The sequence below is a fragment of the Lissotriton vulgaris genome, unplaced genomic scaffold, assembly GCF_964263255.1.
Source record: "Lissotriton vulgaris unplaced genomic scaffold, aLisVul1.2 SCAFFOLD_235, whole genome shotgun sequence".
In the NCBI taxonomy this organism is placed as follows: Eukaryota; Metazoa; Chordata; class Amphibia; order Caudata; family Salamandridae; genus Lissotriton; species Lissotriton vulgaris.
The window spans coordinates 121,494-147,082 of NW_028253230.1; the positions used below are offsets into that span (position 1 = coordinate 121,494).

At 43.2% G+C, this 25,589-nt stretch overlaps 1 protein-coding gene across 1 annotated transcript in view; it reads right to left on the reverse strand.

The window, feature by feature from the left end:
• Nucleotides 1–601: 601 nt before the first annotated feature.
• Nucleotides 602–25,589, reverse strand: part of LOC147661090 (olfactory receptor 52K2-like) — a 43,241-nt gene continuing 18,253 nt past the window's right edge. The window contains exon 3 of the mRNA XM_086951330.1: nt 602–1,595. Coding sequence (XP_086807456.1) covers nt 602–1,595 — 994 coding nt within the window. The remainder of the gene's footprint in view (nt 1,596–25,589) is intronic.

Here is a 25,589-nt window from a genome sequence, read left to right on the forward strand (position 1 = left end):
AGTGAAAGAAGGGAAATGTACTCTTGTGTAGGAAGGGATTGTAGAGTGCCTCTATCTGGAGTTGTCAGGAGTGCTTTTGATTATGTTCATAGGATGATTTGTTGGTGTAGTGGTTTTTATTAAGGTACATTTTAGATTGTGCATGGAAAAGGTCAGCAATGATTATTAAGAGTAAGAATGGTAATATGAACTGTAGTCAATTGAAATTATTGTATGCATTAGTATAGCTTAATCCTACCTTAGAAGCAATGGAGCAATGTATTCTAAATGACAAAATGGGAGTTGGTCCACAAGATGCCGTAAATCGGGGGGGGGGGGCAATACAAATGTATTTTTAAGTGAGATTTAGTCATCTGCCCAAAATCACACAATGTTCTGCCAAGCCAGAAACCACCATTTGTATCTGGGTCCATAGGTTCCAAAGTCAGCAGCTCAAGCCAGTAGCCAACATTTACCACCTTTTTATGCTTTTTAGTTTGTAAGCCAATATTGCAGTTACAATTGTAGTGATCAAACAATTAATCTTATAGTGGAAGTATTACAACATAATAAAAATATGTAGCAAAAACAAGTAATAATGTTCAAGTAAGTGCAGTAATCTTTAATAACAAGTTGGCAAGGCATTTTTGTAGAATATTTTAAAAGCTTTCTCTTGTATCTCCTTTGTCTTTATTCCATACACAATAGGATTTATCACTGGTGGTATGAGCAGATAGAAGTTAGCCAGGAGGATGTGAACATAAGGAGATACATTGTGACCCACCCTGTGAGTTAAAAAGGAGAAGAGCCCAAGTGTATAAAACAGTAGAATAATGCAGATGTGGGCAGTACAGGTGTTGATTGCCTTGCTGCGTGCAGCCTTTGATGGAAGGTTGTAAATTGTCCTCAGTATCAAAACGTAGGAGAAAGTGATGAATATAACATCAAACACAATCACCAATAGAACTACAGTTAAACCATAAGCACTGTTTATTGTAGTATCCACACAGGCAAGCTTCACCACTGCCATGTGATCACAGTATGAATGATGGATGATGTTGGTCATGCAGTATGGAAGCCTGCTAGCCATAGCAGGGCAGGGGATGACTATGAGAACACCCCTGATAACATTTGCAACGTAGATTTTCAATATGATTGGATTAGTTAAGATTGTTGTATATCTCAGTGGGTTACATATGGCAACATATCGGTCAAAAGCCATGGCCAACAGGACCCCTGATTCTAATGATGTAAACGTGTGAATCACAAACATCTGAAATAGACAAGCTTCAAAATATATAATCATAGAACCGAACCAGAAGATGCTCAACAATTTTGGCATGATGCAACTGGATAGGACTGCATCAGTGAAGGCCAGCATACAGAGGAAATAATACATAGGTGCATGAAGCCCTCTGTCTATCCCTATGAGGAGAAGCATAGCTCCATTTCCTAGCAGTGCTATCACATACATCACCAAGAAAGGCACTGAGATCCAAAGGTAGTCATTCTCTAGGCCTGGAATTCCGAGGAGAACAAAGGTGGATGGGTGGGCGTGGGAATCATTTGAGGCAAACAAGAAGAGCCATGGCATGAATGACTTCATTGACAAAGATCTGTAAAAAGAGAAAAGCAAAAAATTTAACAACTTCGGAATCATGCTCATAGTTTTAGGAAACCAGATTATATATAGGTCATTGAACTCAATGTGATACTGAAAGATTCTAATTGTTAAACATTTGCACATTGACAATTTTTATTTAGTAATGAGATCTTCGAAAAATGTAATTTCTATAAGAATCTGCCAGGAGAATAATATTTATTTATATATTTTCAGCTAAATACATAAATAACATTTATGGGAACTTGTGTAGGGCTTGAAGTCCTTGACAAATATATGTAAATACTAACACATTGTAACAATACAGCTCAAACAAAATAAGAAATGCCAAGATTTGTTCTTCGATTATTCCCCATGTGCATAATACAACTATGGTTTTTTTTTTAGGTCTCGACGATTCTATCCCGTAAGGGATAAGTAGACAAGAGTATAGAGTGCAAACCAAGCTCTGAAACCATCGTGGATTTCGTCCAGTTCATGTGGTGCACTCGTTCGGAACGCGCCTCCACATCAAACCCATCAGCCTCCCTCCCACAGGCATCTGAAGCTTCCCCAGCATGCGCTCGGCCTCAGGCTGTTTCACTTTCACGGCCGCGAGGCCGTGCTTCAAAGGGATTCGCTCCCCGTCCCCTGCTTCACACTTCAAATGAATCCTCTCCCCCCGCCACCCACAGCAATGCCAAGAGCTTGTTTTATCACGTTCTGCTTGTTGTCTTTCTATTCTTCCTATTTTCCTCCCATTCACATCTTCCCTCATTTCACTCTCCTATTTCTCCGGCTGTTTGTCTCTCTTTCTTTTACTTAAAAAAATATAATCTTTCTCAAGTTGTTACGCCCACGTTCTTACTTTCGCATTCTTTACTGCCTCCTTGTTTTCCTTTGTAGCCCTTCAACCCATATCGGAGACATTTTCGTGCATCCTGTCGGTTCGGCAGTCTTGAGCAGCTGCCGTTTGTTTTACCATCTTTTTAACATACCAGCGTGGGCTGACACGCAAGACGAGGGGGAGGAGGGGCTAAAGCCATTTGAGCACTATTGGCATTGTGTGCCTGCTGTATAAGCATGCTTCCCTAATGTGTGCGCTCCGGCCTCTCTAAAAGGAAATATTTGCCTTTGTTTTGGGGTACACATTTTTCCAGTTGCTACTGCTGTTTTTTTAGTGTGTATCCTTTCTTGTACCAGCCCGTCTCATGAGTTAAAATGGCCAGAAGGAAGGAAGCACCTCACACTTTGTTATCTGTTACAACTTCCTGGATTATGCCTGCCACTGCATCAATACTAGTGTTACTAGTTTTGGCTTCCCCCTCTAGCTCCGGCACGGTCTCTAGAGTGATGTTTCACATCCTACAGCCTCGTTCACTGTCCCTCGCTGTTGCCTCAGAGAATGACCAGCCCTGGGGCATGCACATACCGCATCCTACTGTTGAGTGACCCTGGCTCGGATTAGGTGTTTGGCGCTGCCCTTGTTCTGTAGGACTTCTGAGGCATTGCGGAGACGATTGCCGATTTTCCTTTGTAGTCCTTCACCCCATATCAGAGACATTTTGATAAGTTACAATTCACCCTTGGTGCAGATGAAGATGCTTTCATCAATTCAATGCTACTGTTTTTTTAAACTTTTTTTTTATTAGCAATGGCAGCCTTGCGTCTTCCGTGAACTTCTCTCTCCCGCTTTGGCTTTCCACCAGCATTTGCATGTCTTTGCTTACTTTCATCAGAGCGGTATAAGGGTGCCTGTTCCGTGCTCTTTCCCCTCCCACTTGAGCAACATTTGCACTTCTCTGTTTTTAATGCTCCACTACGTGATCACCAGTTCCTGGATGGTTTACAGGCATTCCCTACATCGTGTGTAATTGTGTATCAAGATAATAGATCCATACTCCGGGGATGATTAATATTCCTTTTTTTTCACACTATGCATTTATAAGCTCTGTGAATAACGCTTGCCTTTATTTACAAAATACGCGCCTCGCCCTCCATTGCATAATTTTTAATAGCAATGACGGCCTTGTGTCTTCCGTGCAATTCCCCGTTCCGCTATGGCTTTCCACCAGCATTTGTTTGTTTACTTTTATCAAAGCGGTACAGGGGCATCTGTTCAGTGCACTTCCCTATCCAGCTTCGGCTTTAAGCCGCATTTATGTTTTTAATTTAATGTTCCACGTTTGTTCACCAGCATCACTCAGCGCTACCCCAGCATCACTCAACGCTACCACAGTATCACTCAGCGTGACCCCAGCATCACTCAGCGCCACTCCAGCATCACTCAGCAATACCCCAGCATCACTAAGCGCTATCCCAGCTTCACTCAGTGCCACCCCAGCATCACTCAGCGATACCCCAGCATCACTCAGCGCTACCCCAGCATCACTCAGTGTCACCCCAGCATCACTTAGCACCACCACAGCATCACTCAGCACCACCACAGCACCACTCAGCACCACCACAGCATCACTCAGCACCACCACAGCACCACTCAGCGCCACCCCAACATCACCCAGCGCCACCCCAGCATCATTCAGCACCACCACAGCATCACTCAGCACCACCACAGCATCACTCAGCACCACCACATTATCACTCAGCACCACTCAGCGCCATCCCAGCATCACTCAGCACCACCACAGCACCACTCAGCACCACCACAGCATCACTCTGGAATACCACATCACCACTCAGCACCCCCCAGCATCACTCAGCGCAACCCCAGCATCACTCAGCACCACCAGAGCATCACTCAGCACAACCACAGAATCACTCAGCACCACCACATTATCACTCAGCACCACCACATTATCACTCAGCACCACCACAGCATCACTCAGCACCACCTCAGCAACACTCAGCACCACCACAGCATCACTCAGTACCACCACAGCACCACTCAGCAGCACCACAGCATCACTCAGTGCCACCCCAGCATCACTCAGCACCACCACAGCACCACTCAGCACCACCACAGAACCACTCAGCATCACCACAGCATCACTCAGCGCCACCCCAGCATCACTCAGCGCCACCACAGTATCACTCAGCACCACCATAGCATCACTCAGCACCACCACATTATCACTCAGCACCACCACAGCCCCACTCAGCAGCACCACAGCATCACTCAGTGCCACCACAGCATCACTCGGTACCAACACAGCACCACTTAGCACCACCAGAGCACCACTCAGCGTCACCACAGCATCACTCAGCACCACCCCAGCATCACTCAGCACCACCACAGCATCACTCAGCACTACCACATTATCACTCAGCACCACAACAGCACCACTCAGCACCACCACAGCATCACTCAGCACCACTGCAGCACCACTCAGCACCATCACATTATCACTCAGCACCACCACATTATCACTCAGCACCTCCACAGCACCATTAAGCACCACCACAGCATCTCAGTACCACCACAGCACCACTCAGCACCACCACGGCATCACTCAGCACCACCACAGCACCACTCAGCACCAACACAGCATCACTCAGCACCACCACAGCACCACTCAGCACTACTACAACATCACTCAGCACCACCACAGCATCACTCACCACCACCACAGCACCACTCAGCACCATCACAGCACCACTCAGCGCCACACCAGCATCACTCAGCGCCACCACAGCATCACTCAGCGCAACCCCAGGTTATAGGTGTCACATTTGCGAAAGTTATAACTATTGGCATTGTAAATGACAAAGCTATTAATTTAGCTATTTTCAAAACCAACACATAAATAAAAAAAATGTCATTTACAAGACCAATAGTTCAAACTTTCATAATGCGAGACCTATTGCATTGCAAATGCTTGTTTAAAATCTTTGTCTGTACACACTGAAAACCTTTATGGTTCGGAACCAGCTGCAATAACTACTAATTAGGTTAGTCAACAAGTCATAATTCTAAAGATTTTTGGTAGGAATGCTTCTTTAGCCTACTTATCCAATCTTGAATTTTAACATATGAACAGTGAGCACATAGAAATGAAGTGGCCTGTTTACTGGTGGAACGTTCACAAAAATGCTCTGCCATTCAGAGCTCCTTCGTTCGCAAATTACTCTTAGAACCAGAGTACTTAATTCACCATTTATAACATGGCCATGTCCCACAACCCCCTTCCGAGCCATTTGGGCCCCGGGGACCCCATTTTCCAGGGGATGGGATTCCTGGGGCCTCAAAGGGCTTGAGGAGGGGGAGCAGGCAGTCCCTCCCCTTTAAAAAAAACACACAACCTCTGTTATGAGATCCCCACAGAATAATGGGCTCAGGGAGCCACGCCCCCTTTATTAAATACTAGGGGGTGGTGGATGAGGTCCCCAGCCTTGAAAAGGATTTGAGAGGGGGCCACATTGCCCCTTCACCATTTAAATAAGGCATGGTCCCAGGTGATGGGGTCTCCGTGTCTATAATGGTTCGGTGAGGGATGCTGCACAACCTCTTCCCCTTTTATTTGCATTTTGGCCCTTAGGGATGGGGTACCATAACTAATTAGGACCAGGGAGGTGGGCCACATGGGGTATAGCTACTGTGCTTGCCCTGGGGAGAGGTTTGCCGGGCCATTATTGGCTCAGGGAGGGGGCCGCATGCCCCCTTCCTTACAGTAATCAGCCCTATTTCCACAAATTACAGCACTGTGATGGGCTCCCTGGGGGCCTTCTGAGGCTTAGCGAGGGGGGCCATCTAGCCTGGTCCCCATATAAATTATCTTTGGCCGGGGGTGGGTTACCTTTGGCCTCTCAAGTCTCAGAGATGGAAGCCTTGTGGACCCCATCCTCATATAATCCCAAGGGGTAGGCTTGCCAGAGGCTCTAGATCTTGGAGAGGAGGCCACATAGCCCCCTTCCCCTTAATTAATTGAGCCCCGGGGGTGGGCACCCCAGGGCTTATAATTAATTAATGCGGCCCAGCTGACATTCTTTTTCTCAATCTTGTGAGAGTCACAGGGCCTGAGGGATTAAGGGTCTGATTAAGATGTTGGCAGGACTAGTGTTATTCCACTGACTTGACAGTCTCATGTACTCTATCAAGTCAATGGAGTCCCATCTGTTGTATTAAGATGTGTGCTGTATGAACCACATTCAGTGGACTCCTCTGCGCACTGCCAGTACTCCATCACCATCACGCCTGCAGTGTTGCGCCAAGTCTATTTAGATGTCTCAATTGTGCTGCTAGTGGTTTTGCGATGGAGTGACTCCCTGGTGGAGTGGAGACTGAGAAGTACTACCTTCAATGTGTCAATACAAATGCATTGTGTGTGCTTCTAATAAAGTTGTAAGTGATGTGTTATGCCACTTATATTTACATATTGCATACCACACAAATAGCATAAACACACTATTGAATGCTCAACCACAGGCACCACAAGCACAACACCCACAACCACCAACTGTAAATAAATATATATTTATATGTCAATACAGGTGTATATATTTTACTACGATAGGTGACAAGATGAACACTAATGCTTGACACATAAATTGCATGTAGGGGCAATGCAAAAATACACAAGGCTACAGCAAAAGTTAACACATTGTAAGACAGGCTTTGAAAAACAGACCTGTTATCCTGGAAAAAAACTGAGTGGTTTGTTGTCGTAGTCAAGAAGTCTCAGTGAAGGAGGGACCTTGACAATGGGGTTTAAGGTGAAAATGGAATTCTGAAGCAGAAAAATTGGTATGTTTTTACATCATTTCCTTTGATTCAGCCAACTAAAAGTAGGAGGTCTTCCTTCCACAGTTTACTTGGCTGAAAGGAACTTCTTGATTAGCGTGGCGGGAATCCTGCCTGGACTCTTGCTGCCAGCCGCTTCTACCTCTGACACCATTGAGTCAGGGATGAAAAGCTGGCGGACTTAAAGCAACTCTGGTGGTCTTTTGTCTAAGGACTCACCAACATCTAAATTAGGTGGGTGGAATGCCAAGTAGGTGGGCGGTCAAAATGCTGACGAAGCGACGGCGGGGCCATTACTATCGAGATCTAAATCCTTAATCCCTGACTCCAGCAAAGGCTGGCAGCAAAATTTCCCTCATGTTGCTGGCAGTCAGTCAGAGCGATCACTCTGATGGAAGTCTAACTCCCACAGGAGCGAGGTATCCCAAGAGACATAAAGCTCATTGGGCCAATCAGAACACATTTTTTAATTGGTGCTCAAGACACTTGCAGACCCAAATGCCTAAATATTTAATTTCTTTTAGCCTAAATTTCTCAATACTATAGAATGGATTTACACCAAATCATAGAAAGCACAATCTGTGGACCAAGCTCTAGCTCAATGCCAAATTTGGTATAATTCCATTCTGCAGTTTTTGCTGTAGCCCATTTTAAAGAAGTCCACAGGAAATGAATGATGATTTTATTTTTTAGGAACCCCCTTCTTTGTTGCCCCTCACTTGACAGATCATCCTGAATTTTTCAAGAAGGATCTCAGATAGATTAACTTTATTATTGAAATGTTTCGTAAAGATTCGCCAAACGGGGCCTAAGATATTCGCAAACCAAAAAATGCACTTTCAATGGAAAAGCGACTTAACTATAACTATCCCGTTACGACCACCATATATGTTACCTACTGGCAGTCTCTAGTAGATAGTTATAGTTAGGACCTAGTTTCCATTGGAAAAGTGTTTTTTTTCCTGCATTTATCTTTGGCATGCAATTTTCCAAAACAATTAACCGCTCACTTCAGCTGCTGTTAAGGAAATGCAGAGAAAAAGAGGGCACCAACATTTTTTTTGCCCATGTTAATTCCCATAGGGTTGTTGTAGAAGTCTACAGTCTGCACCACTGCACAAAACTACAGCAAATTTGATCAAAAGCTAGATCTTGGTCCATAGTAGTGCCTTTAGTAGTTTGGTGTAAATCTGTTCAGTTGTTTTCGATATATTAACAGAAACTGAAATGTGTACATTGAGGGGTTGTGACCCTCCATGGAAAAGACAGTCCCTGTGCTGAAATCTGTTTGGCTTCCAACACTACAACCAGGAAGAATTGGCATCCATCTTGGAACTCAGCTTCTGCCGAGTCCCTCAGAACAACATCAAAGATTAAGAAAAGGGGAAAGAAAAAGAATACCCTGACCCTCTAGGTGTGGTGGTGGGCTCCACAGGAACCCCGCTGGGGAATAAACATTTTTTTTTTACAATTTTGCCACAGAAATGCAGGTGGATCCACAAATTTATGGAAAAATTGTGGTGTACCAGACAGTACAGGGGACAAAAACCTCAATCTGGGATTTTCCTAGAGCATAACGTGTGTTTTAAATGACAACTATCATATAAAAGAATTGGCAATACCTAAATAAGCAAAAATCGACAAAGCACTTAACTAAAAAGATGAATAAAATGCCACACTCATTAGAATTTTGTGAACCATGTGATTGGAAAACGCTTGAGCAGGAAAGCAGCTCATAGACACAGCACATATGACCAATGCACACATAATACAAAAGCAATTGGGCCTTTGTTCTGTCACTGTCATAAGTGTCTTGATCAATATATCAGTGGCACCACCTGTCAAATCGACATTTGATTTCGAGGTCTGAGTGAGCATGTGGTGCCCCATTGAAAGTGCAGTGTGCATGCACCTGAGTGCTCTTTTCAATGTTTTCGTACTCCATCTTTCTTTATCAATGTTTGCCGATGCATTACCAGTCCAACTCCATGTGATTTCCTTCCCTCAGTGAGCAAAATATGAGCTGTATGCATGGTCTACTGCTCAGCTCTCATATGCACTAATGGGATGTACAATATGTAATCTTGAAATAGGCACACCAGCACAACCTTGTTATTAATTATTTGTAGCTTGTTTATATACCACAAAATCAGCTTAAAGGTATTGGAGCGCTTCACATTAGCATCAGTTGCATTACAGAAGGAGACATACATTTTTTGGTCATAGAGAGATTAAGTATTTTGCCCAGAATCACAAGATATTGTGCCTCCCTCCAAGACTCAAACCTGATTCCCCAGCTTCAGAGTTGCCCACTCTAGGCATTTGGCTGCATACTGTTTGAACATGGTTTACAGGGGAGGAACACCTATGTGTTGTAAAATGTACATATGTATCTTTGGACAGATTCTGCACTTCCTGGTCCTCAAGCTTGTCTACAGGCACGCTATACAGATTGGCTGTATAGCTAGGTAAGTGGGTGTGTGAGTTAATGCATGGGTGAGTAGTTAGGTATATGAATAGCTGTATAAGTGAAAAGCCGGCTGTGCAAGTGGCTGTATAGGTGAGTGAGTGGCTGTTTGAGTGGCTGTTTGATTAAATAGGTTTGTGTGGGGGTGGCTGTATTGGAGAGTGAGTGTTTGTATAAGTGGATGTATAGATGAGTGAGTGGATGTGTGAGTGGTTGTATGGATGTGTGGATGGGTATGTAACTAGTTGTGTGGGTGTGTGATTGAGTGTGTGAGTGGTAGAATGGGTGAGTGAGTGGCTGTGTTGAGAGACTGGGTGAGTGAGTGGGTATGTGAGAGACTGTATAGGTGAATAAGTATGTGTGTGAGTAGCTGTATGGGTGAATGTATGGCTATGTGGGTAGCTGTATGGTTGAGTGAGGGGATGTGTGAATAGTTGTGTTAGTACTTGTATGGGTCTGTGAATTGGTATGTGAGTGGTTGTGTGGGTGTGTGAGTGGGTGTATGAGAGTTTGTATGGGTATGTGAGTGGGTGTTCGAGTAGCACTGTGGATGATATCATCAGTGATGTCATCATTGATGCTATTTCTGATGTCATCGGTGATGTCATGTAATGAGTGATGTAATATGTGAGGTCTTAAGCAGTGCATTGTGGGGTGTAAGTTATAGTTAGCTCAGTTAACTATAATTGCTGAATTTCACCTGTTTTGTATGCATGAAATCTGAGCCTACCTACAATGTCCCTGTAACCTTTGCTTTTTTCAGTCGATTTCTAAGCTTTTCTTCATTTTATTTCCTAAATGTAACCAGTGACTGGGTATGTGAGTGGGTGCATGAGTGTCTTTGTGAGTGTGCATGGGTGTGCGAGTGTCTCAGTGGATCTGTAGGTGGGTGCCTGCGTGTCTGAGTGGTACAAAAGGGGGTGGTGATGGACAGAGCATCTGAATCAATCAAACACTCACACCTAGTCAAAAGATCTGGGTTTAATCCATCAGCGTTCTTTAGCCCACCCTGCCACCCCAGTTCAGACATGGCTATATGCAAATCAGTCTGACCCTGTGCCTCATGGGAACAGTCCAGCCCGAACTGCCAAGCCATGTCTTCCCTGGACCGGAAACAAGCTTCCGAGGACCGGTTTCTGGCATTCCAGTGTCTGAGTGGGTCAGTGAGTAAGTGCCCGAGTGTGTCTGTGAGTGGGTATGTGAGTCTCTAAGAATTTCTGTGAATGGGTACGAGTCTGAAGTTGGTCTGTGAGTGGGTGCATGAGCCTCAGAGTAGGTCTGTGAGTGGGTACATGAATGGGTCTGTGAGTCGATGCATGAGTTTCCTATGAGTAGGTATCTGTATGTGTGTCTGAGTGGGTATGAGAGTGTCTGGATGGGAATGTGAGTGGGTGTAAGAGTGTCTGTCTGTGTGTGTGAGTGGGTATAGGAATGTCTGGAGTGTAAGAACGGGTGTGAGAGTGTCTGGAAGGGTATGTGAGTGGGTATGAGTATCTGTATAGATGTCAGCGTGGTTGTGAGAGTATCTGCATGGGTATGTGAATAGGTATCAGAGTATCTGTATGGTTGTTGGAGTTACCCCCTTTTCCTTCTTGATGTGGGACATATAATTATGAATTGTCTACTTTGACCCCTGGGTTTATATGTTATGTCTTACTTTTGTTACTCTGCTTATCCTATCCATGGGTGTTGTAGGGAAGCATGCTCTGCATTGATGAGAGCAGAATGATTTGCACTGAATGGGAAACTCATGTGCATGCAGATTTCACCTAAAATGGAATGGAAGCACCAGTGGTTTGTTAAACTCACATTTCCAGGGTATGTTCGGTGAGAAGTCACACTTAAGGCATGGCCGTCCACATAGCAGCAGGTAAATGCCAAGACCTGAGGCATGAAAGACTCATTTTCAGCATATAACAAACCATGCCAGTAGGCACAATGATACACAGCTGGATAGCATTTTTTGTCATTGTCCATGCTGATACTGCCTTCATCAATCTGACTGTGACTTATTCCCTCCTGGGACGGAGAGGATAGGGGATCTTGGGGTCACAACCCTTGCAATCTGTAAAGGACCTGCTGCTTCCAGCCGCTGTCCTGGTTTGCCATGGGGTCAGCAAGTAAATACACAGGGGAGGGTGTTGGGGCGCGGAAGTTTTCTTTTTATAATTATTTTTATTCAAAGTTTCAATTATCCAAAGTGCATGAATGAGTTTTCACAATACTGTTAACAGGCCTACTTTCCTCAGTGACAAAGAATAATCCGTATATTACAATTTTCTGTTCTTATGACCTTGTTCCAGTCGCTCTCTGTACACGTATTTAATGCACTTCTTTTCAACTATCAATATCTAGTTACAGGATACATTTTGTGATTCCAAAACAAACCAACAGTTGTCATTATGTTAAACAGGTGACGGGGAGGAAAGGGAGAGGGTAGGTAGGGGAGGTGTAAGACCTATTAGTGTCAGTCCATTAAGGCTATTGATATTCACCGCGCCTTTGTGCGCAGCTGGTGCCTGTCTAGTTACCCCTGCTCTCCCGGGGTCTGGGGACATGAAGGGTCCTCGCTTTCTTCGTGCAATCAGATATATTTTTGCAGCAGGCTCCATGTGTCTTTAGGTTGGGACTGTGCAGGAATTAGGTCCCAATTCGCCGCCAATTGCTCTTGGCAGAATGCTGCATACCTTAGCCATTCCTCTCTATGTGGTGTCCAAGTCCCACCCCAACTCATTGCTATACGTCTCTTAGTGTGCAAAAGAAGCATAGCTGTCAACTTTCTACTTGCAGATGGGAGTTCTCTAACCTAGCCAAGTAGCACTGTCAGGGGGGCTCTCTCCATGGACAGGCCTGTCATTTCCTCAATAGAATCAATAATGGTCACCCAGTAGTGTTGTATTTGGGGGCACTCCCATGCAAGGTGAAGGAAAATCTCAGGGAACAGTCTTATCCTCTGAAGCCAAGCTGGCCTCTGTAAAGGCACTAGAGGAACTTAAAGTGTATATGGCGTAGTCTGTAATTTGAGAGGGAGTGCGCGTGCCTGCATGCAGCAGAATGTCCATTGTTCCTGTGTGATTGAAATACCCAACGCAGCCTTCCACTCTCGATGCGCGAGCAGTGTGCAAACTGGGGCTCTGCGTTGCGAGTATTGACGAAAGCGCTCCATCGTCTGGAATGTGGGGGTGAGGCTGGAAAAGAGGGGAGGTAAGCTCGTAGCGAGAAGCGCAATTGGTAATATGTAATTAGCTCCAGCACAGTTAGCTCTTCCCCTTCCTTCACCTTGTATGGTGCGATAAACGTGCCTTCATGGAATGCATCTCCCTTCTTAGTAATCTTTATTGCATGCAATCTAATGCAATGGCCTGCGTCTGCCAGGAATTGCAATGCCGGGTGTCTGGGCAAGGGGACCATCGGAGCATACATCACATCCTGTCACACACTCATGCCTTGACCTAACTGTGCTAACTGTGCATCTCACCATATCAATATCCTTGTGATGTTCGGGCGGGCCTGGTACTGTGTCAGAGAGAGCGGAAGCGGGCCACCTGATCATATTGTGCACCATGAATTGCATGGGGTATTTACAATGGGCACACCCATAGTACGAGTCGAAGTCTGATGCACCCAGGCTGCCCTGCTCTAATGGTAGGGTCAGAATCTCCCAGGCTATTCTGGGCTACAGTTGCTATCTGTAAATACCCAACCCACAGCCCACCCACTCCAGCCCCCCAATCAGGCTGAGTATATAACCCTACCCTTCCACCGCCCCAACATGTGTGCATTCTTGTGCATCGCAAGGGGAACACCCCAGTGGGAAGTGATGAGAGCCCGGCATGCCCGTCGGCGAAAGTCCGGCAGCAAGGCAAGGTTCGCAAGTGTAAGTAGCCAGTCAAAAATGGCAGTTCAAGTAAGTCACAACATCAGCTTCCAGTTCTAAAATCGAGGTAAAGGATACAGCTGAAGATAGATTATGTCCCTAGGCGCAGGCCATGCCCGCTTCTGTGGTGCATTGTCCGCGGTCTGTTTTTCAAAGTTCAGCTTTGCTGGTTTTAGTCATTGTTGCTGGCATGGTTTTCTTCCTCCGCCTCTTTTCTAGACCCGACTGTCCTCCTTGTCAGTCGCAGTGTTGTATAGCGTTTTAGGACACTAGTGTAATTTTCCAGATTCATGCCCTAATATAGGTATAATTCACATAGCCCTTATATAGGCATATAAATCATAACCATATTTAGACATAGCCCATGCAGTTCAAATACAAGAATGGATACTTCCACTAGTTCCGAAATGCCACAACGATTTCTTGGAAAACTCAGCTTCAGCAGTCAGTGACATACCCTTGCTTGAATATTGATTTGTCCTAGAAATCATGGAGTTTTCAAAGAACTACCATTCCCTTGGAGTTCTTTGATGACGTTATTATGTCCAACTTTGGTCAAACCAGGCACCTTCAAGATATAAATATGCCTTCACATGCCGTAGCAAACACACAGTGGTTTGGAGCAGTTCGACTATCTACTTGCCCGACGCAGCTCGCTACAGCTCGCTACAGCAAGTGCCGAAGTGCCGAAGGAAGCTGACCCTCCAGCTGACGCACTGACAGAGAGGATGCCTTTCTCTTGCTGAGAATCCAGCTCCAGTGTTTCCAAGCTCCCCTTGCAGGGTGTTGGGAAATCGAGTTCAGAGACAGAGAGATACCAGACCTCCTTCATTCTAAAGCCAAGGTACTGAGCTGATTAGACCCTAAGAGAAATCTTGGATAGATTCTTGGCAAAGAAACTAAAACCTATGCTACACCATACTTACTTCTTCCCTCGTACTAGACTTAGGTTAGGTACATTAGGGTAGGCGTATTTTAGAAGCACCAGTTGAGTCTTTGTTATTGATGTATGGATTATATGGCTTAGAAACCATACCATGCATTTACAGTATTATTTTATTATACTTTACCGCCAGTATTACGATTGTAGCAGTTAATTTCATCTGCATGAGAAAGAAGACTGTTCAATAAACCTTTTATTGAAAAAGTCCGTCTCTCTATTTCTCTGCAACTCTGATGAAACTAAGCATGCACGATTGACTGAGTAAAATATCCATCTATTGTTTCCACAACTCTGAAGATACATTTCTTATTCTTGGGGAAACAAAGTTGTTATGTTTATGTGGTTGTCAGAAACGAATCCCTTCTTGTTTATTCGAGAAAGTTTCTAGTGACCTCTGAGCTAGCTGGCACTCACTATTAAGTCTAATATATTCAATAGAGACCTAGTCGACCTAAGTCCTACGTCAATTCTATAGGCTATATTAGTCCAATGCACAGAGCCTATTGGGAATATAGGAACTACACTACATGGCGCCCAACATTTGGTAAGGCACTAATTTAACACTAGATACTAGAGTAACTCAATCATGCTTTTCTCAGAGACCCCCTTTATCCCGTAAAATACTCCAATAGGTGTCTGGAGTGGGTTAAAGGATAAGATATCCGCCATAACTGAGTAGGACGAAAATCCTATGTATTAGTTTTTTGATTTGTTCAAGCTTACTTTGCCGATTGACCTATGGGGTACAAAAATTGACAACCTCTGCAAAACCTTGGTCAGTTCCAAGGCTTTAGAACAGGCGCCTATATTCCAGAGCAATAGTGTGACGACAACCCCTCATATCATCTCTAGAGAAGTACATTTTGTATTGGGGCCCCCCTCCACTTAATCACTTTACAGATTTGGGCGGCTTACAACCTGGGGCTCTAGAGAAGGGGGGTGGATGGCTGGGCCAGAGGAAGAAAGATATCCAGGGGGGCTGTGTATTGATTAACTGCAAGGACCCCAGCGTGGTCGACTACATTTTAAATTGGGACCATGGAAGGGAGGTTAGTGGCATAAGGACACTCCCTCTTGGTTATTTCTATCCTTCTACTCCCCTGATAGAAAGAATTGGAGGTATATATAAAAAATACGAACAAAGAGCTCATACTGACCACCTGTTAAACAGGGTACAGGGCCTTGGAACAACACTGCTCTTTCATATTCCAGTTAGTAATAGATACAGCAGCCTAGACTTAGTGGATTGACTGGACCCCGTAGTAGATAGGGTAGAAGGCATAGCCATCCAGCCACCACTCCTACAAGATTGTGAAAGATATGAGTCCGGGGCTTGTCCCCCTGCAGAAACACAAGAGGTCATGTTAGCCCGGGGTGGACAGGGAGTCCCGCTGAATACTTCGGGGGATCCATCGGGAATCACCTAAGTCCATGAGGGGACAGTCTGATACACACTTTGGCAAGAGGTGGACATTTCTGACCTCCTGACCGAAGTTATAATAGATACATATAATACAAAGGTTCTCTAGTGGAATATAGCAGGTCTTGTTTCTAAAATGGACCATCCTGATTGGGGTACATACATTGAAAAGCATGACTTTTGTCTCTTTCAAGAGACATGGTCTGTTAATCCATTATATAGGCAAGGATATGCAACTTACTCAATCCCAGCTCTTCAGGGCCCTAGGGGTAGACCATCAGGGGGCTTATGTATCTGGTTTGCCACTCACTTGGGTTGTTCGATTAAAGTTCTGGACACTGGTTCTCGCAACATACTTTGTATACTCCTGCTGTTTGATGACCATTCCAAGTGGCTAATATAAATGTGTATTCCCGCCCAGTGAAGCCGGGGCATATCTCACAGACCCTGGACTCTTTGTTTTCTTTTTTGTTGAATCTACCGGAATCTGTTCATTTAGTTGTTGGGGGGATTTTAATTGCCATTTCGAACTCCTCAACGGCATTAGTTCCAACATTACGAGTGAAGAAGATTCTGCTTGGTCTATTCCAGATTGTAACACCTATCCAACTATGGAGTGGTCCCCCCTTGTTCTCCGGCTGACCTCACTTATAATTACCTATTCACTTAGGGCCTGTAATGGTCGATTTCCTTCAGATAGCCCGGGAAACCCTACTTTGAATAAAATAGGACAGGCCTCTATAATTGAATATATTTTGGTTGACGTTGCGTATTGGTCCAAAATTAGTGACTTTACTGTCCAAACTCGATGTGAAAGCGATCACAACCCACTAATATTGGAGTTGAGTATTTCCTAATTCAGGAAAGCCTATGGCCAACCAATCAAACCCCCTCCAAATGTATTAGTAAGAGAAGGTGGAATAAGAGTTCGCTGGGGTACATTAGCTGCATCAGATAAAAAAATAGCCCATTTGTATTCTGAGATTATCCCCCTTCTAGAGGTTGCTTTCAAAGCTTTCGGAAACTACCAAGGCCAAGAATCTATGTTGCTTATGAAAGCTAATAATCATGAGTTGTTCTAAAAGTTGGCAGGCTTTTTTTATAAACATGAAAATGATAACAAGCCTGACCCTAAATTGAAACATCAATGGTTTAATAAGGCGTTCAGGGAAGCTAAAAGTGTACTGATATTTAGAATAAAAAATAAAGATGACCTAGGCACCAGAGTAGCCATGTTTCATCATAAAAATACCTTGGCAGAAGCTAAAATAGCCTGGGAGAATAAAAAATGGGAAGTGATCAGGAAAGTTTTGGACTCTAGAGACACAAGATCCTTCTGGAGCCTAGTGAAGACTGGGTATTCCAAAGGCAACTCGGCTATTGTTCCAAATAAAGCAGAAGAAGCATGGAGATCGCATTTTAAAATGTTATACTCCAAGTCTCTTGATGATACCATGGCACAAGGATTGGTGGATGTCTATCATATCCCCTTACACAATGGACCCACCACCTTGTACATTGCTGGACGTCTCTTAGGCTTTGGGCAAGATACTTCGAAACAAGGCACCGGGTTTGGACAGAATCCATGCCGACCTGTTCAGAACAGAACATTCTGTCTGGGCACCTTACTTGCAGTTCATATTCAATGCTATCATCCAAGGCATGGAGCTCCCCACAATGTGGGCTGGTGCGGAGATTATCCATATATCCAAAAAAGGTTCCCCGTTAGACCCGGAAAATTATCCGCCTATTACCCTTATTGATGTCACCCAAAAGATATTTGCTTGGGTTCTTATGGGGCGTCTGCAATCATTGATGGACAAGTCAAAAGTTCTAACCCCTCAAAAGCGGGATTTAGGTCCAAAACTTCAACTATAGACCAAGGGCCAGATGTTGGTAGCCCTTTACCGGCCGGAAAATACCGATTTTCGGCCGTTTCCGACCGGTAAAGGGCTATGCAGATGTAGGGGCTAAAAAGACGTACATTTTCGGTAATTTTACCGAATCGGTAAAATTACAAAATCAGCAAATTTACCGATTTTGTACATTTTACCGATTCGGTAAATTTACCATTCGGTAAAAATACCGAAAATGTATTTTGTGATGTAGGTAGCACTTCTTTCAGTGCTACAGGGCCTTTAGAATTCGGTATTTACCATGCAATACAATTGCATGGTAAATTACGAATTCCTGTGTACATGCACATCTGTGCATGTACACCTGTGCCATGTGGCACACAGACATGCCCTAAGGGCATGTCTGTGTGCCACATGGCGCAAAAGCCAGTTACAGGGGTGCAACAGGGTGTCAAAGTGACACCCTGTCCCCCTTAACAATTCGGTATTTTTACCGATTCGGTAAATACCGAATCGGTATGTGCTATTGAATCCTATGGGCTTCAAGGCCCACAGGATTCAATAGCAAATCGGTAAATACCGAATCTTACCGATTCGGTAAAAAATATCGATTTTTTACCTACATCTCATTTACAGATTCATAAATACTGAATCGGTAAAATTCGGTATTTATGAATCCGTAAATGAGATTTACCTACATCTGGCCCCAAATCTTCAGATTGCAGCTAATCTATTGGAATACAATAACCTTGTGAGGGGGTAGCCTTTACTTGATATTTGTGGACCTTAAGTCCGCTTTTGATATGGACCACCATGAGCAGCTATGGGGACTCTTATATGATTTGGGGGTGCCTGTCTACCTTTGCCAGCTTCTAAAATGCCTTTACAAAGGCACCTATGCAAGGGTAAGATTCGGCAAGAATGGAGTACTGACTGCCCCTTTTCCTGTGGAGAAAGGGGTGAGGCAGGGATGCTTGTTAGCGCCTACCCTTTTCTCTCTTTTCCTGAACGGCTCAATTGATACCCTTCTGCTGTGAAGAATATAGACTCACCAAGTTTATCAAATATGAAAATTGCAGCTTTAATGTTTGCTGACGACAAACTGCTCCTGGCTAAATCATCTATGGGGATGCAGTGTGTTTTGGATGAGTTTAGTGCATTTTGTAGGAAAAGGAATTTGGTGATTAACATAAAAAAACAAATATATGGCCTTCCACGCTAAAACCACTAATTACCCACACCCCCAAATGGATTGCTGACCCCTAGAGAGAGTTCCCATTTTTGATTATTTGGGCATTAGGCTGAATGATAAAATGGACTGGAGGACCCAAATAACGAAGGCTAATTTGAAACTAACCCAATCAACGGGAGGTATTCTTAAGGCTCAGAAAAAGTGTTCCCAAAACGTGATTGGTCCCCCTGCCGAAATCTATAAAACCCAAGCAAGGGGAGCATCACATTATGGTGCAGAACTTTGGGGTCACTGTTCATCTCACTCCTTATTGACAACTGAGAATACATTTATCAGGCAACTATTGAGTCTCCCTAAAAGTACGCCCATGACCCCGCTCAGGATGTACTTGGAGATGGGCCCCATCTCAGATTTAATCGCCTCCCTCCCTCTCCTATTCTGGCGTCGCATCTGGAGCACGCCAGAGTTAATTAACTACAGGGAGGAATTGAGGGATGTCATGTGTAAATTGTGCGCTATTAACTCACCATGGCTGTCCTTTGCTTTGCACTGGGGTGTGGCAACATGTGATCAATTCCAGAAGAGACCTGTTCCAGAATCTCAAAAAATAAAACGTTAGTTTTAGCCGAAAAGGATTTTAAGATGGCTCAACTAGCCCGAAGCTCGATCTCATGCTCCTTGACATCAAGGTTTCTGAATGTGAAGCAGCAATATAAACTTGAAACGACCTTGGACAGTATTCAGCCATTTATGGCAAAAAAACTGTTCTTACAGTTCAGGCATGGCACACTCCTGTTGCGTGCATTCACAAACAAATGGAAGGGTGCAGTAAAATTAGATTGCTCTGGCTGCTCTGCTTCGGAAGAAGCAGAGTGCCATGTAATGCTTTTCTGTCCTGCATATCATAGGTCGAGATCAAAGTGGGTCCTTCAACTATGCAGAAACGTAGGGCTCAGAAACCACATTGAGGTTTTTAGGCTACTTAAAGTTGAAACAACACCATAATTTGTAGTTGCCACCTCGAAATTCCTCTTTGCAATGTGGTGCGGACGTAGACGAATTTTGAAGGGGAAAGAATTAGGCAATAGATGATGTTTCCCCTTACATTTTACTCCCACTGCCCCTTGTTGCTATATGGTATTGTCCAGAAAATTTGATGACAATAATTGTGTTTACTTTGGTTACGTAGGAATGTAACTTTTATTGTTTATTATTCTAAAATATTTTTTTAATAAGAAGTTTATCTAATTCTGAAAATGTTTTGATATTGCTTTTAAACTGTTTTATAATTTTCAATTAAGTGACTCTGGTCTTACTGACAACCTGCACGCTACCATCTAGGGGGCCAGGCACTCATTCTATGTCTGCCAAAGTTGAGCTGAAGATTTAATATATTTTGTTGACAAAGGAATGGTCGCTCTGAATTCTCATACTAAATTGTCCTTTTTATTATAATATTTTACTTTATTTTACTGAATGTAAAATGGTCTGTGCTTTTATGGCTGCAAAGCCGAAATAAAGTATTTTTGACTACTATGAATGAGAAAATGAAGAAACGCAAATGGAAGAGGTGAAGGGGGATATATACAAAAAGATGAAAGTTTATCAGAAAAATGGTAAAAAGAAAACTCCTCAAGTGATAGAGGATATTGAATTGGGAAAGTGTTGAAGTTGGCATCTGGTTCCTTAATTTGTGATGATCTAAAATATTATCAAAGAGGGGATTGATGGAGCAAGGTTTCAGATATATCGAAACATGCTTGTACTCACCCCTCTCTAAATAACCTGTAATATATTAACCAACATGTTTTGTTTACTAATATTTGCACAAAGACAACAATTCTAGTATCTAGGGGAAGCTTACCTATGTGCTTTTACTAACAGTAACCTGAGTGTCTTAATGCGTCAGTCACATCTACGTGACATGACATACCTCTGCTTTAGTGGGAAATCTTTGCTTCTGCACACTAGTGCCAAAATTACCACTTTAAATTTCACATGGTAACACTACGCAGCTGCTTGTACTAAAACGTGTTCGTTCTGCCTAACCGTTAATCCAAAAGTTATAATAAAGTAATGGGGTTAGAGTAGAGATAGGAGGTATATAGTGCAGATCATTTATTTTTGTATTCTAATGTGTCTTTCTTTGATTACGCTGCTAGCTCGTACTTGGCCCTGAATGTTCTGAGAGTCCCCATCTTTGAAAGTTCTGTGCAAGCGCACTATGACAACGAAATTGCTGAAGCATTGGCATAGAATAAGTGCCAAGACTCTTCTTACCCACGATGTTCCTGGGAACCTTCTCTACTGACCTTTAAAGAGGAAGTAAGAAGATTCAAATAAATACAATGTATATAATTTGTATGACAATATTGTTGGGCGGAATAAAGTCATGGGAAATAAATTGTGGGAGGGGATTCAATCAATATGAAACGCATAGAAATGATCTAATCTTAGTATGATGTGATGACCTCTACTCGTCTTTCCAACCAATCATTGAAGGGGAACACATACATTTGCAACATTTAGGGGTGGTAAATTGCCCTCAAAATGGTATAACTAAGGTATGCTTAGATAGAGAAATTGTTCAACTTGTCCGAATAGCTGACCTGTCACTGACCCAACGACTGCTATAGGAGATCGAGAACAGAGGTGCTGACAGAGCACTCTGTCAGAACATTCCAGGTTATCGATTACCCATTCGGGGTATTAAAATTGGCTTATCCAGAGAGAGGGGTGTGACACTGGCGTTGTACTTTGGTGGAGGTCACATGTCCTGAACTGCACCTTTCTTGTCCCGAAAGCGCCTACTTTGTCGGGTGCTGGTCCTGATATTGACCCAGCCCGTGATCAGGATTGGTCATTGCATCATTCTAGTTAAATATAATCCATGTGGGATGTCCTTGTGCTATTTCCCTTTCTCACCTTTCCCAGGTACCAATGTCTAAAGGTGTTACTGTGATTTCTTGCAAACTTTACCTTTTATTAATTATATTCTTACTCATGAAATTCATGATTTCTGTAATTTGGTGAAAGACTCACTTAAACGTTGCAGAGATAAACCTTTAAAACGTTCTCCTGAGTCTGTGGTTATTTCAGGATAGGATAAATGTTATAAGTAAATGCCTGTTTTATGCTAACTCCCTTTACGATCCACAGGACTTGTAGCCAAGGTGCCAAGGATTGGTAAGTCATGGTTTACAGGTATAGGTCCTGAAATGGCATCAATTTACTGACAGGCAAATAAAAGAAAGTTTAGTTAAGAAGGATTACTAGTTCAAAGGTGTGAATGTGTTATGGGCCCAGGTGAGTACGTTAAAATTGAGCTGGTGATCCCGCGCGCGCTATCACATCCATATACCAAACTATAAGAAATAGTTTTTATCATGTCATATATGCTGGTTTGTTTTTCCATTGCTTTGTGATTTCTCGTCTTGAACCCAAGTCTGCATTGCAGTTTACACTGCTTGTAATTCCATCAGGTACCCCACCCTCAAACACACACACTTGTTGAGAGGTTATTTATCAGTATTTTATATTTTGTTTGCACACCCCCTGTCTACCCTCATTTGTTTATAGGGAAGGATTCCACAATTTTGAGTACCTTTCACTTGAAGACCTGTCTCCCCTGTGCACATGTTGGTTCCTTTGACCTGATCTCCTTTCTATCCTTGAAAACCCTATACTTATGAGTGCAATAGCTGTGTTTTATGTTGTTGTTCACTGGTTGTATAGCCCGCCAAAGACAAGCTTGAGGACCAGTAGGAGCAAGATCCTTCTAAAGGGACATGTATACATTTTACAAAATATAGGTGCTCCTCCTCTGTAAACCACATTCAAATGGTTAGTTATGAAGAGTATGTAACATAATGCCTAGAACAGCCGATTGTGAAGCTGGGGAACCAGGTTTTGGTCTTGGCAGGAGTCTCGGCATCCTGTGATTCTAGGCAAATCACTTAATGTCAGTGGGCCCGATTCACAGAATGAACTTAAGACTCAATCCTAAACTTACTACTGTTTTGGTATTCACAGATTGCACTTACTACTTTTGGTATTCACAGAATGAACTTACTACTTTTGGCATTCACAGAATGCACTTACTACTTTTGGTATTCACAGAATGAACTTACTCATTTCGGTATTCACAGAAGTTAGGACTCCTAACTTTAGGACTCCTAAATGCCTTCTGTGAATACCGAAAGTCTTAAAATTAGGATTTTTCTCAATTTAGTAGTAGTAAAGTTAGGACTCCTAACTTTACTACTACTAAATTGAGAAAAATCCTAATTTTAAGACTTTCGGTATTCACAGAAGGCATTTAGGCGTCCTAAAGTTAGTAGTCCTAACTTTACTACTACTAAATTGAGAAAAATTGTACGTTTAGGACTTTCGGTATTCACAGATGGCATTTAGGAGTCCTGAAGTTAGGAGTCCTAAATTTACTACTACTAAATTGAGAAAAATCCTAATTTTAAGTAGTAAAGTAGTAAGTGCAATCTGTGAATACCAAAACAGTACTAAGTTTAGGATTGAGTCTTAAGTTCATTCTGTGAATCCGGCCCGCTGTGCCTAAAAAGTGAATGCGACCATCTGCAATGCACCTGATGCTCATGTAAAATGCTCCAACACATTCAGGTCTAGTTTGCGGTGTATAAAAAACTAACTACAATTATTTACTAACTAAGCTGTGTTTTGTGTGCCCTATTGAAGATTACATATTGTAAATCTCATAAGTGCATTTGGGACCCAAGCAGTAGGCCATTCATACATCCCATATTTTTCTCACTGAGAGAAGGTGACACATGGTGTTGGGCTGGAAATGCATCAGCAAGCATTGATAAAGACAGATGAAGTGGGAAAACTTTAGAAACAGCCCCTGCTTCATGCATACTGTGCTTTGAATCAAACGCTACATGCTCCCCTCAAAATCAACAGTCAATCTGGTAGGTGGTGCCACTGAGGTCTCAATCAAGACACTGATGAAACTTGCAGAATGAAAGGCCCATTCCGTTACATTTGCATTGCTGGTATGTGCAGGGCCTATAAACAGCCCTCTTGCGCAAGCATTTTCCAATCCTAGGGTGCATTTTATTTAACCTTTCAGTTACATGGTTTGTCATTCACTCTTATTTATATATTACCAAGTCTTTATATATGATGCTTGTCATTTGAAAAACACGTGGTACACACTAGAAAAACCCCACCTTGAGTTGTTTCTCCCCTGCACTGTGTTGGAGACTGAGCTTGTTTCTTTTTTCAATTTTACTGCAATTTTCTGGCAAAATTTCAAAAGCAAAATGTTTTTAAGAGGAACGATTTTGTAGAAAACCTTTGTTGCTGTGTCCAAATAGCCCCTGGTTTGCAAACCATGAGGAACTGGGTTTGAACTGCATGTAGGATCAGGTTAAACTGGCTCCACTGTTACTCTGGATACCTGTCTGGGTAGACGGGAGATTGGGGTTCAACAGGAGTGTGATTGAGGATTGCATGGAATGCACGTCAGGCCATAAGATACTGTGGATTAATTACACAAAATCAGTTGCCCGCTCCCTAGACTGTATAGACATTTTTAACCCACCATACCTACTTACAAAGGTTGACTGTGGTATTTTTAACCCTTTGCATGCTGATGACGGAATCGCTCCATCATCAGCTGCGGTGGCGCTGTGCTGATGACGGAGCGGTTCCGTCATGGCCCGCCCGATGCTCCTGCACGGCGCAAATTCTGCGCCTACGCTGAGCGTTCTATTGAGCGGGCGGGCCATGACGGAACCGCTCCATCATAAGCACAGCGCAACCGACGCTGGTGACGGAGCGGTTCCGTCACCAGCATGCGCCCGCCGCATTTCCGCCCGCCCCCCTTAGCACTGAGGCGGAATAGCAACCGCAGTGAAGGGGTTAAGCAACACATTTTAAGTCAGTTCAAAGATGATAGAGAAGCTTGAGAGCTCGAGCAACACTCCAATAGATCCTATCTATTGCTGAAATCGGTTGTTGGCATCGGACCTTATCTCACAGCAGTTAAACATCCCAGGAGCAGATCACTGCTTGCTAAATTTTGTTTGTGTTTCTAATGTACAATGGTCGGATTCCCTCTGGGTCATTTCGATCCCCACACTCTTTTAACCTGCCTTTGTGATAATGGTTCACCCCAGACCTTGATGCACCTGGATTTGTTCTGTAAATATTATGATTTTTTACGTAGAAGGTACTTATTGCCACTATTAAAAGTGAAGGGCTTTACCCAATTTCGTCTTATTTGATCAGGAGGTGATGTTGGCAGTTCTTGGTTATTTAAAAGGTGGCTTACACAGGAATATTTTTAATTGTCCACACATTGTTTTTAGTAATGAACTGTACTGCATCACGTTTAATAGGGCTTTTATGGTTTTAATGTATTTTTATGTATACATATATTTTTTTTATCTTTCATGATTATGATATCTAATTGAATAAATATCAAATTCATTCATTTATTCAAACATTTTTTATTCCCCTGCAGGGTCCCTGTGGGAACAGACCACCACACCCCCTTTTCTTTATCTTTTACATTTTTG